The sequence below is a fragment of the Phyllostomus discolor genome, chromosome 4 (genome assembly GCF_004126475.2).
Source record: "Phyllostomus discolor isolate MPI-MPIP mPhyDis1 chromosome 4, mPhyDis1.pri.v3, whole genome shotgun sequence".
In the NCBI taxonomy this organism is placed as follows: domain Eukaryota; kingdom Metazoa; phylum Chordata; class Mammalia; order Chiroptera; family Phyllostomidae; genus Phyllostomus; species Phyllostomus discolor.
Genome location: NC_040906.2, coordinates 61,860,292 through 61,875,089, shown reverse-complemented (window position 1 = coordinate 61,875,089; position 14,798 = coordinate 61,860,292). Strand labels below are relative to the sequence as shown.

The following is a 14,798-nucleotide window of genomic DNA, read 5'->3' as shown; positions in this document are numbered from 1 at the left end:
ATTCATGTATGTGCTCTGAGCATGGATCAAACCTGCAACCTTGGCATATTAGGATGATGGCTTAACCAACTGAGCTACCTGACTAGGGCAAGGATCTTTTTCACTGAACTCTTTGAAGAGCATTTGTCTTAGGGATATTTTTTAAAGTCAATTTAGAAATAGTTCTCTGAATGCAAATATTGATTTATATAAGGCTGACAGTAAATGATTAATAATATAATTGACTGTCCTTCCATGAAACCTCTTGTTGTAAGGGTAACTTAGGGAAGTACTGTGAAGATACAAATAAATAAATGAAATGAGAAGTGGATGCCTGCTAGTTATAGAAAGTTTGGAAAATTCTCTTCCATCCATTGTGCATACTTTGTAGTAATTACGTTTACAGACTTTTCATATAGGATTTCTCAGATATACAGTGTAGTAGTCCAGCTACTTTGTGCTAGATAGGCCTCCTCTCATTGAGTTTATAATGTACATAACGTACAATTTACATTTCTTATCCTAGACAGCCTTGTGAATTGAAGTAACTTATGAAAAAGGTTTATCCCAGGAGTTGCCTATTCTATGTAGAGACTGGAATTTATTTATTTATTTATTTATTTATTTATTTATTTATTTATTTTTAGAGAGAGGAGAAGGGAGGGAGAAAGAGAGGAGGAGAAACATCAGTGTGTGATTGCCTCTTATGTAACCCCTAGGGGGGACCTGGCCAACAGCCCAGGCATGTGCCCTGACTGGGAATCGAACCAGCCACTCTTTGGTTTACAAGCCTGCGCTCAATCCACTGAGCTACACCAGCCAGGGTGAGACTGGAATTTAATGAAAATAAGAATTTCATGAAACATGAATGGAGATTTAATAATTCTTAGCTTCTTAGTTTCTTCTAAATGTTCATAATCTGAAGGTGACAAATGAAAAAAGATTTTATTTGGACTTACTGATTTTAAGTACTTTTTGTGTCAGAGAACACCATAAAGAGTGAAAGACAATGAATTCTTACATCAAAATAATAAGACAGCCTACTTTAAAGTGGCAGAGGACCTGAATAGACCTTTGTCCAAAGATGTACAAGTGGCCTAGAATCACATGGAAAGATGTTTAACACCATCAGCCATTAGAGAAATGCAGATGTACAATAGTACCATGTTATACCCTCTGGAATGGCAAATAGAAAAGACAGTAACCTTGGCCTGAGCACCATCTTAGATGGCACCCGCATGCTATGAGAACCGAATGGAGGAAGAAGCAAATGTGCAGGCCAAAGCACAAGAGAAGATGAGGCAGAGGTCCAAACAAATTACTAGCTTGTGTACTTGTGGAAGGCACAGGAGCAGAAAAGGGAAACCAGAGGCCAGGGACACTGGTACCAATCCCTGGACTGCATGCCTGCTCTCTAGAACTTCTCAATGGATATAGAACATAGATTGCTATCTGATTGAAGCAACCACCTTTTGAGAGACCCACCTTGCACCAAAAACAGTCCCTTTTGGTCCTTTGTTCTGGACATGTGACTTTCTGGACTAGTTCTGTTCTCAGTTGTGGCTAAATGTAACATGTACAATAAACCATCTCTTCTGCTATCTTACGTGAAGAAAAGAAATGAGAAGCAAAAAGAAAATGAGTTGGCCAGGTTGTGAAGAAATTGGAACTCTTCTACATTGTTCATGGGACTATAAACTGGTACAGCCACTTTGGAAAAAGTTTAGTAATTATGTCAAAAATTAAACACTGAGTTACTATATGGCCCATCATTTAGACCCAAGAAAATTAGAAACGTATCTACACAGATCTTGAATATGAATGTTTATAGCAATGTTATTTAAAAGATAAAAACAATCCAAAAGCTACTTAAATTTCTTTCAGTCACATAGCTGGTATACAACTTTAGCTTCAGGTGTATAATACAATGATTGACCTTTATATACCTCTTGATGTGATCAAAACAGTAAATCTAGTAATCATCTATCACCATGCAAATCACAGTATTAACAGTATTTTACTTCAACTTTTCCACCCACTACTATGCCACCTCTCCTCTGACAACCATCAGTTTGATCTGTATCTATAAGTCTGGTCTGTACATATGTTTCATTTGTTTTGTTTTAGATTCTACACACAAGTCATTTGCTATTTGTCTTTGACTTACTACACTTAGCATAATACCCTGTAGGTGCACCCATGTTGTCACAAATGGCAAATTTCATTCCTTCTTTTTTTTTATGGCTGAGTAATACTCCAAGGTATACTACATTTTTTCCCATTCATCTATCAATGGACATCTAGATTGTTTCCATATCTTGGCTATTGTAAGTAATGCTGCAGCGAACATAAGGGTGCATGTATCTTTTTTAACTTGTGTTGTTTTCTTCAGATAAATATTTAGAAGTAGAATTGCTGGGTTATATGGTAGTTCTATTTTTTATTTTTGAGGAACTTCCATACTGTTTTCCATAGTGGCTGTACCAATTTACAACCCCACCAATAATTGTGCACAAGAGTTCCTTTTTCACATCCTTGTCAACACTTGTTACTTGTTGACATTTTTAGTAATGGCCATTCTGACAGGTGTAAGGTGGTATGTCATTGTGGTTTTCATTTGGATATCCTTGATGATTCGTGATCTTGAACATTTTTTCATATGTCTTTAGCTATCTGTACCTATTCTTGGATAAATGTCTCGTCATGCCCTCTGTCTATTTAAAAACCAAGCATTCATTGTCTGTAATGTGGTATACTTTGGAGACAGACTCACACCCTGATTTTATTTGACCACCAATGGTTTTAGACAGTGGAATACATAGTATATTGTTACATGAATCCCATGGTTTAATTGATAAAAGCATTCAGAAGTGAAAAAATTCATTGCTTTGCTTCAGACTGAGAATTATTTGCACAACAGACAAATTTGATTGGTAGGAACCTAGGAAAGGTTTGATTTTGAATTTAAGCCAGCAGAAAAAGTTATTTTACCTTTCCATATACTGATATTAGCATGGATTTTTGTCTTGTAACAACATGTATAGGCTCCATAGGCTATCTTTTAGAGCTGTGAGTCATCAAAATTGTTTCTTGAGTAGTAACTGTGCCTTTATCTCACCAGTAGCTAAGGCTGGAAACTAAGGCTAGAAACTGGCATGATTTTAGACTTTTTATAAATTTCTCACATTGTCTCTAAATTTGAATTTTTGTCTTTTATAATTGTTCTCTATTCCCATTACTTTTGTGATAAGAACTTCTTTCTATTTCATTGACTTTATTGTTGATTTTTCTGCTTTCTGTCCATTCTACCTTTTTCATCTCCCACAATGTTCTAAGGATTTTTCTAAGAAGTTGATGTGATGGTATTTCCCCCTTGAGTGGTTTCCACAATCACATTTGCAAAGAGCTATTCAGTGACTCTTTAGTCCATGTAAAGTTAGAGAATAAGGACAAGTTATTTATGGATTTTGTACAAATAAAACCTATATTAAAAGTCTATTGTATTCTGCCATATCCTTCATGTTTGGGAGATACATAAAATGCTCCTTTTAAAAAATTGGGGATAAGATTTAGGTAGTATTTGCTATTTTAGATTTCCTTGTCAAAAATGGCCACTTCATAAATTTTAAATTAAAACACTTTTTATTTCGTTCTCTGATATCTAAAGGGGTTAAGTCACTGGCATGCAGGATAATTTTACTAATGCCCTGATAATGGCACATAAGAGGGTTCTATTTTGAAATATCTAATGAATTTCACCTCTTATGCTAACTTAGTTTATTGACTGGGGACTCTGGAGTACTCAGTACAGAAGGCTGTGAGACCACGTTTGTGCTAAGCTGAGAATGCCACATTCAATTAGCAACATAGTCTCTCGACAACGGATAGATAAAATCCTGATCTAGCCTGTTCCTGCTCTTCAGCTTCGTTATCTTCTGCTTTTCCATATATGTGCAATTCATACTCCAGAATTCCCTGAATGTATACAGTGTGCTTCCAGTAATTGAAGCATAATAGAAAATTAAGTAAGCTGTAATGCTGTAGAAAATTCACAGGATAGAAGGATTTATACATCTTTTTGTGTTGTCTGCAATCTCTTTCCTCATTTGCCTGTAGGTGAACTCTCACATTTTGTAAATTCTCTCCTGTTTTCTTCAGGCATAGTTAGGCTCTTGCTTTTCTGTCACAATACCTCCTATTATAGCCTTATTTATATTGTAATTGTTTATTGTTTGTTGTCTTATGTTTATCATGTGAATAATAGATTAACATAGATTGAATTTACAACTTGGGTTATATTCCATTTTTAACTTTGTTGTCAAGAAATAGAACATTGAAAATAGAAAATAACTTCCTTTAATATTCTTTAATATTCTTTAATAACTTCCTTTTTCCTTTAATATTCTTTAATAAAATGAACTGTTTGCCCATGCATGTTAAAATTATTATATAATGTTTAAGGAAGGAAAATTTCTTGTAAAATAAAAGGACAATTTCTGTCATTGTGGTCGAAATATTAAGTTCTTATTTAAACCTATATTTTTAAGGAGACAAACTAATCTCCCTTTTATGCACTATATTGGGCATACTGCCTAATCAATTAAAAAATTAAAAAGTAAAATAGTTTATATACATTGTGAGTGACTTGTGTTTGGGGTTTTATTTTGTGTATGTATGTTTATATGCTAATAGTGAAAGCATTGAGCTAAGTGTTTTAAAATCTGTACTTATTTTAGCTGTTTTTTGTTTGACCGATAAAGAAATTCCAGATATTAAGATATTTTTAAAAACATAATGTTTATAGTATTGTATGACCACAGTCTTAAGAATGAGCATTAGAACCAGGATAAATTTTTTTCTACTTGAGAAGAGTGTTCACAGTTTATATATTAGTGCCTTTCTTGGCATTCTGTTTCTCAACAGGAAACAGGTTACTCAGAAGGTCGAAGTATTAAACCGGGGACCAGGGAATGAATTAAATTTTTGCTCTTAAGTGTTTTCTAACCAGATGATTATATACAGTTCCATAGAATAATTAATTTAAATCAGGTTTATTATGCAACAAAGTACAATTATAGTATAAAATAAAGGGACTCGTGGGCAGAAGGGAACAAAGATTATGAAAAACCTACATGGTAGAAAAATTTGGTCCTTGGGAATGTATTTGAATATTGTAAATTAAATTTGATAATGAATGTGAGCATTTTGTTGTTCCTTTAATTTTTTTTTTAAACTTACAGTCTACATCTGCATCATCGCCTGCATCTCCATTTCAATCCACGTGGTATAGTGAATCTGAGATAACTCAGGGAGCACGCTCAAGATCACAGAACCAGCAACGGGATCATGATTCAAAAAGGCCTAAACTTTCCTGTACAAACTGTGTATCTACCTCAGCTGGGAGGAATGTTGGACATGGTTTAAATGCAGTATCAGGTGAGAATTAAATTTATGTAGGAGTTACTTCACATGCGTCTTGTACTGAACCCCTTTTCCCAAGACAAGGTATATTAAGTAGATAGAGCAAACATAAGACAGAGGGGTCAGAAATGTAGTGGTTTCCAACACCGTACCGTAAGTTAGTGCTAGAACTGAAATCAGCTCTTTTGAAATTTTCTGAATTTGGTAGAAATGTTTTACACAAATAAAATATTAACAGCGTTAATTAGAATAGCTACAAATATATGGTGATCAAATTGGTAAAAGTGACATGTATCTGCTAGTTGTTTATAGGAGGTAAATTTTTTAAAATTGTTACTAGGAAAGCCAATTTTTCTGAGGTAGGCAATAAAGCATTTTCAAAGAATATCTTTTATAAATGAGAAACATTGCAGTATATATTTATTTTCAGAAAATATAGAAATTCTTTATTTAAAAATAGTTATTGGTATTCTACTGGGAGTTCTCTACTGGGAATTAGAAAGCTATGATTCTAGCCCTCTTGTCAGATGTGTAGCATTGAATAAATCACTTAACCATTCTGGGATTTAGATGGCTTATCCATAAAGCTTTATGATTGGTATTTTGTACTCACAGACACATTTGTTGACAAATTGAACAGAATTTTTGTTGAGAAGGCAGGAGGCTCCCTCCTTATACTCCTCTTCAAATGAAACAAACGAATGCTTAAAATAATTTTAAAGTGAGATAGAACTTCAGATGACACTATTGGAAATAAAATTCTTGAAATGCATATGTATTACCAGTTGAATTTAGTGTCAGACAAACACCACTGTGCAGAGTTTTGTTCTCCCCTGCTCTGTCAAGGTATACCATTAAAAACCTTGGGTCATTTTTATTGATGAACAGACATGATTAAGGCTCTTGGGACTAAGAGGAAAAACCCAAATTTCAGGGTAAATAGTAAGAGGGCTAAAGTTTCAAGACTTAATTTTTAATTTATTTTTTATATCTAACAAAATTTCAATTACAATTGCAATGATGTATTAGTTCTTAGAATAGGAATGAACCAGTTGTAGTGGCAGTGATATTTCTGAGTAATAGTATTATATAACCTACAAGAGCTTGTATTACAAGATGACTTTGGGTTTTTTATTTTGATTTTGGCCGTTTTCCAATATAACTTGCATTGACTTTTAGTGAAATTCTGCATCTTTGGCAAGTTTTGTGGTTTTTGTTCTGTACTCATTTTATTGGGTTGGCTAAAAAGTTCGTTTAGTTTTTCTGTGCAATGGCTATAGTAGTGCTTAGTTGTCTTTAACTTCATTCAAAACAATTTTGTTAGATTGTATTGTCACAGCTGTCATATCAGTGTGCATTTATAAAATCAAACTCGGTGAATTTTTGTGCAGTTATTTTAATATTGAAAATGAAAGAAAACACACAACATTTTTAGTATGTTATGCTTTATTATTTCAAGAAAGGTACTACAACTGAAACACAAAAGATGACTTCTGCAGTGTATTGAGAAGGTGCCGTGACTGATAGAATGTGTCAAAAGTGGTTTGCAAAGTTTCTTGGTACTATTGACATTTTGGCCAAATAATTTTTTGCTGTGGGGCTGTCATGCATTGAAAGATGTTTTTTTAGAAGCACCCCTGGCATCTGTCTACTAGAAGCCAAAAGCGGGAGATAGACAACGTATTCAAAATATCCAAGTCAATAAAGTTATTGGTAAAAATGAAAACTGTGTCTTATTTTACAGGGAAAAACATACAGACTTTTTGGCCAACCCAGTGTATCATGTTTTTACATTGTGTATAGTCAGAGAACAGCTAAGAAGACATTGACAATCAAGTATGGAGATAGAGTTTAGTGTTAGAGAAGAATGTGTTTTAGTAGGAAATAATTTATAAGTGATGAGTTCATTTAGTGAATAATTTTATGTTTTGCTAAATTTTGCTTCTGATTACAACTTTGTAACTATGGGAGTTTCTATAATAAATCATAATCTCCCTGTGTAATACTGAAGATCTGTTGTTGTCAGAAACTTTGAAAGCTTTCTCTGAATTAAAATTTCTTTGATTATTTTAAGATTCTTCTTGGAGGCATAGTCAAGTTCCCAGATCTTCATCAGTGGTACTTGGATCATTTGGAAGTGACTTAATGAGAGAGAGGAGAGATTTAGAGAGGAGAGCAGATTCCTCTGTTAATAATCTTATGGATTATAGTCACCGCGGTGGTGATTTCACAACTTCATCATGTATGTATAAACTTACCTAGTAATGTCATATTTTCTTATTTATAATATCACTAAAATTACAGTACAGAAGAATAAATGAAGTACACCTTATGAATATTTCAAATAGCTTAATGTTTCCCAGTACCTTGTTTTGCTTTTAAAAATATAAATAATGTAAAGTAAATGTCCACATTTTCTGCTGATAAACTTTTGACTTGCTTTCTTAAGAATATATGTCATAAAGTACACTAAATCTTGCATCCCTATATTCCAGTATAATTTGCCTTACATAGTATAATAAGTAATTATAAATTCTAAACTAAAGCTTGACATCACCATTTTAAGACAATTTAGAATTACCTTCATTTAACATGAATGGTTTGGTTTTCATTTAGTTGAAATACCCTTTAAACTTTTCAAACATAAGTACCATGAAACAATAAGTAACTGATGACAAAAGGTGCTAATTGAAGTAATAGCAGGCAGAAGTGGAGTTTGATTTACATAGAAGATACATTTGTTTCTTTAAAGTTTATTTTATTTTTACAGAGAGGGAAAAGAGGGGAAGAGAAACATCTATTACTATTATTTGCCTTTTTGCCCCAACTATGGGGCCAGCTGGCAACCTTTTGATTTGTGGGAAGACACCCAACCAACTGAGCCACACTGCTCAAGGCTTAAAGGTTTAGTTTTTTAAAAATAATCGTATTGGGGCAAACTTTTGCTCTAATGTCTTTTTGTCGTTGTTCTTTTTTAAACCTCACCCAAGGGTATGTTTTTATTGAGTAAGAGAGAGAAACATCAGTTGCCTCCTTTACATGCCCCAACTGTGCCCCCACTGTCTGTCACTGGGGTTGGAACTCACAACCTAGATATGTCCCTGACTGAGAATCAAACTGGCAACCTTTTGGTGTGCAGGATCACGCTCCAACCAACTGAGTCACCCAGCCAGGACAAACCTTTGCTTTATTTAACGCAAATGAAAACATCTTTTTATTTGCTTGGCTTTGAGTGGATGACTTTGAGCAGACGGTATCAAGAGCTTCTAGGTTTGGGAATATAAAGTACAGAATAAAATAGATTTAGCCCCTAACAGTTTATTCTTTCATGAGGTTCCATATATTAGCACAGTAGTAACCTATATTAAACTAGGTGTATGGATAAGTACCGTATTTTTCATAAAGGAATCATGTAGTATTTCTCATCCCTTTGAAGTTTAGAACCACCAGTGGTGTACTTAGGTGTCAGGACTCCTACTAGATATCAGGACTCTATTCTAACTCAGTGCTTCCAGCCAGTATTAGAAAGCAAAGGTATGTTTGATGAGTAACCAGGGATAAGAATCACTGCCATTTCCTTGGAGGAGGAAAAAAATGGAGAAATTTTTTAGTTCTTAGCAAGGTTTGTCATATATTATAAATATGATAATACTATATTAAATAACTTTTATACTATTGCAGAGTAAGAAAAATCTCCCCAACACTTGTCTCCCTAGGATTATTTTGCTTTTATTTGTTACAAGAGCCATTTACATTGAATTATTTGGCCCCTTTAAAATTCCTTATCCATTTAGTTATTAGATATTTTACCATATCAGTTACTGATCAACAAATTCAACTATTTTACATTTATTGAATTGATAGATTGATTTTTGCTTCTCATAAGGTCTCATTTCATTTTAGTTTGTAATGTTAACTTTATACGGAAATGCTAGATTTTATCAAGGGTATAGAAAGAGAAAGTACATTTATGTTTTTTTCTAAAATAATAGTTAAGCTATGTAGTTATAATGTAGCAGTATTCAGTTTGAAACCAGTGTTTCTTTTTGGGAGTAATTAGTTATTAATCTATGTAAATTTTAATAATAGTCAAATTATTCCATGTAATTGGTTACTTTTCCTTTTCTTTCAAAAATAGATGTTCAAGACAGAGTTCCTTCTTCATATTCACAGGGAGCAAGACCAAAAGAGAACTCAGTGAGCACTTTACAATTGAATGCATCATCCACAAACCACCAAATATCTTCTCAACATCAGACCATACCATGTTCTAGTAGAAATTCTTTGAGATCAAATTTTTCACCAAGAGAATTGGAATCTCCCCAAAGTAATACACAGCCTGGATTTTCTTTTATTTCAAATAGGGATGAAACCTCAACTATAAGCAATGCAGGTAGGGTTGGTTCATCTCAAAGATCATTTCAAGAATCTTCTGACAATGAAGGGAGACGTACGACCAGGAGATTGCTGTCACGTATAGCTTCTAGTATGTCATCTACTTTTTTTTCACGAAGGTCTAGTCAGGAATCCTTAAATACAAGATCATTGAGTTCTGAAAATTCTTACATGTCTCCAAGAATCTCGACAGCTTCACAGTCTCGTAGTAATGCAGCATCAACTTCTGACGTTCCTGATAATAGGGCATCTGAAGCTTCTCAGGGATTTCGATTTCTTAGGCGAAGATGGGGTTTGTCATCTCTTAGCCAAAATCATAGCTCTGAGCCAGATTCAGAGAATTTTAACCAAGAATCTGAAGGTAGAAATGCAGGACCATGGTTATCCTCCTCACTTAGAAATAGATGCACACCTTTGTTCTCTAGAAGGAGGCGAGAGGGACGAGATGAATCTTCAAGGATACCTACCTCTGATATACCATCTAGATCTCATCACTTATTTAGAAGAGAACCAAATGAAGTGGTTCACCTTGAAGCACAGAGTGATCCCCTTGGGGCTGCTGCCAATAGATCACAAGCACCGGCAGCATCAAGCAGTGCTGCTACAGGTGGCTCCACATCAGATTCGGCTCCCAGTGGAAGAAACCCAGGAATAACAGGAATCCTTCCCGGTTCTTTGTTTCGATTTGCAGTCCCCCCAGCACTTGGAAATAATTTGACCGACAATGTCATGATCACTGTAGATATTATTCCTTCAGGTTGGAGTTCATCTGATGGAAAAAGTGATAAAACTAAAAGTGCACCTTCAAGAGACCCAGAAAGACTGCAGAAAATAAAAGAGAGGTAAATTTGAATACCTGTCTTAAGCCCATAAAGGAAGAGCAGATGAGAGAAAAAACTACCTAAAATGACTTCTTAATAATGTCAAATTTTTTCCCTTGAAATTTACAGTAAGATATTACCTCTTAACTCAGAGGTAAAATGGGTAAGAATTAATAATGAAGGTAGGCACTGGGGTATAGAATGAATCAAGAAATAATCTAAAGATTATTTTTAAACAGAAAATGAAGACAAAGGTCTTAATCTCTTACCCTATTCCTTGGTAGACGAGTGCTAAATTGAATTTGAAGGAGACCCGAATGGTCACGGGTTATTAAGATGGTTACTAACATGATTTATTTGTAATTCTCACTTAAAACCTTTTGGAAGTAAAATAATTTGTACGTATTTTTAATTTTGTTTTTGAAGTCCCAAGTATATGCTGAATAATTTTTATATATTGTGACTATTTGCTGGAAAGACCAGTTTAAATTTCAGATTTGAAGAATCTTTATACAACCCTGGCTGGGTAGCTTAGTTGGTTAGCACATCATCCCAAACACCAAAAGGTGGCAGGTTTGATCCCTGGTCAGGACATATACCTAGGTTGTGGGTTGAGCCCCCTGTTGGAACCCTGATGAAAGGTGACTGAAAAATGTTTCTCTCTCTGTGTGTCTCTGTCTCTTTATTGCCCCTCACCCCCCAAATCTATTGATTCTCTGGTGAGGATTTTTTTAAAAAAGAATCTTGATATAAATGAAATGTTTTGTACAGTTGAAGTTTGCTTAAAAATCTCTGGTAAGAATGGTAAAAGTAAAAAGGTGAAAGATCAGAGATTTTATTCCCAACTTATTTATTTTCTTCTTAGTATAGTTATTTGGTTTTTCTATCTAGTAAATTGATTTTAATGGTGAAATGGGATACAGTAATACATGTAAAATATAGGAAAGAAAAGACTGTGCAGCTAAGGTTGTAGGGTATTTTTCTTGTTCATAAAGGAGTAATGTAATGGGATTTGGTGGGAACATAGCTAGCACTGTCATTTCAGAGTTTTTTATACTTTTAAGAAGAAATACATTCAAATTCAATTTTGGGAATAAAGGGAACTTCGTAAGTTGGGCATTAGACTACTATATTCCCATTTTTCCTTATATAGGACAGTTTGTACCATGTGACTGTTTTCTTCCTGCTTTTATAATTCATGGTTTTTTCTTTTTTGTAAAGATATACTCTCTGCCCTGGTAGTAGTAGCAACTCCCTCTGATTGCATGGTGTCTGCTGAGGGATGTACTTAAAACTATTAACAGCTATTAACAATTAGTTGCAACTATTAAGAACTATTAACAATTAGTTGTAACTAATTGTTGTAACTGGAGTAGTTATAAATGTTTCTTGCCATCAAGTTAGGTTAATTTGAGTGCATTGGTGTAAGCAGCAGGCAAAGCATTAAATTTAGTGATTTCCAGAGAGAAACAAATTAAGTGAGCACCATTCACTCTATCTGGTTAGATAATTTAAAAAGAAGCATTTGTTGCTTTTTTTGCCATCGAGTTTGTGTGTGTATTCCTTTATTATATTTTTTGCTTATGAGGATTTTAAGGCACTCTACAATTAGTAGTTCCCCCTTATCTGCAATTTCATTTCTCATGGTTTTAGTTACCTCTAGTCAACTGTGGTTCAAAAATATCACGTGGCAAATTCCAGAAGTAAATAATTCATAAATTTTACATCGTGTGTTTTTCTATCGTGATGAAATCTCACCACACCTGGCTATATCCAGCTCACAGTGTGACTCATTTCTCTGTCCAACACATCTACCCTGTACAGACAGTACAATAAGACATTTTGAAAGAGAGACCACATTTACATTACTCTTTACGGTATATTGTTAAAACTGTTCTAGTAGTTGATGTTACTCTCTTACTATGCCTAATTTATAAATTAAACTTGATCAGCCTAGCCAGGTAGCTCAGTTGGTTAGGGCGTTTTACTGATACACCAAGGTTGCATGTTAGGTCCCCTGTCAGGGCACATGAAACAATCAACTAATTAAATAAGTGGAATAACAAATTGCTGTTTCTTTCCCTGTCTCTCTCTTCCCCCACCCTCTTGTCTTTCACCTTTCCCTCTACTCCCTTCTCCCTTTTTTTCTTCCTTTCTCTCTCTCTCTAAAAATCAGTAAATAAATTTATTTTAAAAATTAAACTTTTACCATAGGTATATACAAGAAAAACATAGTATATAGGGTTCAGTACTATTTTTGGTTTCAGGCATCCACTGGGGGTGTTTGAATGCGCACCCTGCAGAAGGGGGGTGGCTACTGTAATGAGCATAAAAGAAAATTGAATCTCCCAAGTAAAAAATAATTGAAACTATGAACTGTAGAAAGTTAAATCTAAAGATAAAACATGAAGATTTATACTTCAAGTCATACCTCTGGTTACACCAGGGCATGAAAGTTACCCAACAGCTGTATACCTATTCCTCTTTCCACATATCTATTGCTAAATTTCTTAGTAACCCATACAATGCACATTTTATTTCAGTAACAATATTTGGTATCATCAGTTTATGGAATATCTCTTTTTTATGTCAGCAGTGGGCTAAGCCAATAGAGATTTTAACAATTAATTTCTTTCTATATAGCTGTTCCACATTTAAATCATTTTTCATGTTGGCCTATTAAGTGGAGTACATAAGTTAATGGAAACTGTTCCACACTTAAAGTCTTACCCTTGTTTGAACCAGGATGATTTAATAACATTGATGGGGTTGAGGAAAATGGAGAATTTTTAAGTCTATTATTTTGGTTTTTTACTCTGATTTAATACAAAAAGCTTATCAGTTTGAACATATGTTGTTCTGGCAACATGTAAATGAGAAGTCACTAGTCTGTATTTAAGTCACTTCAGTTCTAAAAGATTTTGGAAGAAGTGAGGGGTATTGAAGTAGACTATAGTACTGTTGAAATTACAATCTCTTAGGGATACATGTAAAGTGATTGTGAAAAATATGGAACTTAAACTGTAGTACCAAAAACAAAATTATTTAAATGATTTAAAGAAAGCAGTAAGATAGCTTATTTCATTTACTTTTAAAGTATTTACTATATTTTTTTAATTTTCATTGTAATAGTTTTTCCTCTTTATTGTTGTTTTTTCCTAGCTAGAAATAGTGCAAGTAGAAATAACAAAAAAGGTATCATTTGAGATTATGCATGACTGGAAATAACCTGTTACCTCTGCTTTAGGAAATGTGCTTTCTTTTTCAGCCTTCTTTTAGAGGACTCTGAAGAAGAAGAGGGTGACTTATGTAGAATTTGTCAGATGGCAGCTGCATCATCATCTAACTTGCTAATAGAGCCGTGCAAGTGCACAGGAAGTCTGCAGTATGTCCACCAAGAGTGTATGAAAAAGTGGTTACAGGCGAAAATTAACTCTGGTAAGGTTTACCCTTTTGTGTATTTTGTTTTCAGTTTTTCCCAAGAGAGGCATGTATGTATGCATTTTAATTAACAATTCATTAGAATTTATTACGGAAGTGTCTTGCATCATAAATTTAATTTATAGTGATGCTTCTTATATTTCATTTACCCAATAAACCATTTACTTCTTCATAGGTATAATACAACTATAATTTGTTATTGTTGGGTAACCTTTGTATCGTGTAATACATCTTTGGATCAAAGAAATACTATTTACCAGCTATGTGTTCTTGAAAAAGATTTATTGTTTCTAATGCTGTTGTCTAAAAAGTTACACAGTAATAGAAAGGTTACTGTAGAGATTCATTTGTTCATTGAGTTCCTGTTACGGAACCAGGCACAGTTCTGGGTGTGAGGTACAGAATGATAAGACAGTAGGTGTTTGTTCTTGTGGTAATATTGAGTGTTAAAAGAATGCTTTGTTGAGATAAGGACATTGAAACTGAACAAAGAAGAGCTAGCTAATCCAGAAAAGGGCAAGACCATTCCAGCAAAGGAAACAACTAGTACAAAGACTTTACGGTGACCATGACTTAGAACTGAACGAAGCTTGGTGTGTCTGGATTATAAGTAGTGGACAAGGAAAGGGATGGATTAGCAGAGGCTAGCTCATTCAAGACTTATAAAGCTAATGTGAAGTTAGATTTTTATCTAAGTATGAAGGGAAGCCACTGAACAGCAGGGGAGTGAAATTATGCTAT

At 34.1% G+C, this 14,798-nt stretch overlaps 1 protein-coding gene across 7 annotated transcripts in view; it reads left to right on the top strand.

Moving 5' to 3' along the window:
* MARCHF7 (membrane associated ring-CH-type finger 7) overlaps window positions 1-14,798 on the top strand; it is a 52,781-nt gene that overhangs the window by 23,683 nt on the left and 14,300 nt on the right. For 5 of the 7 annotated variants that reach the window (XR_003684405.2, XM_028510495.2, XM_028510502.2 and 2 more), the window contains 4 exons: window positions 5,220-5,415; window positions 7,475-7,642; window positions 9,539-10,637; window positions 13,885-14,054. Coding sequence is in view for 6 of the 7 variants with exons in the window: in XM_028510495.2 (XP_028366296.1) it covers window positions 5,220-5,415; window positions 7,475-7,642; window positions 9,539-10,637; window positions 13,885-14,054 (1,633 nt within the window). In the remaining variant the exon portion in view is untranslated. The remainder of the gene's footprint in view (window positions 1-5,219; window positions 5,416-7,474; window positions 7,643-9,538; window positions 10,638-13,884; window positions 14,055-14,798) is intronic. The other 2 variants (XM_036023426.1, XM_036023425.1) reach the window with 1 other exon arrangement.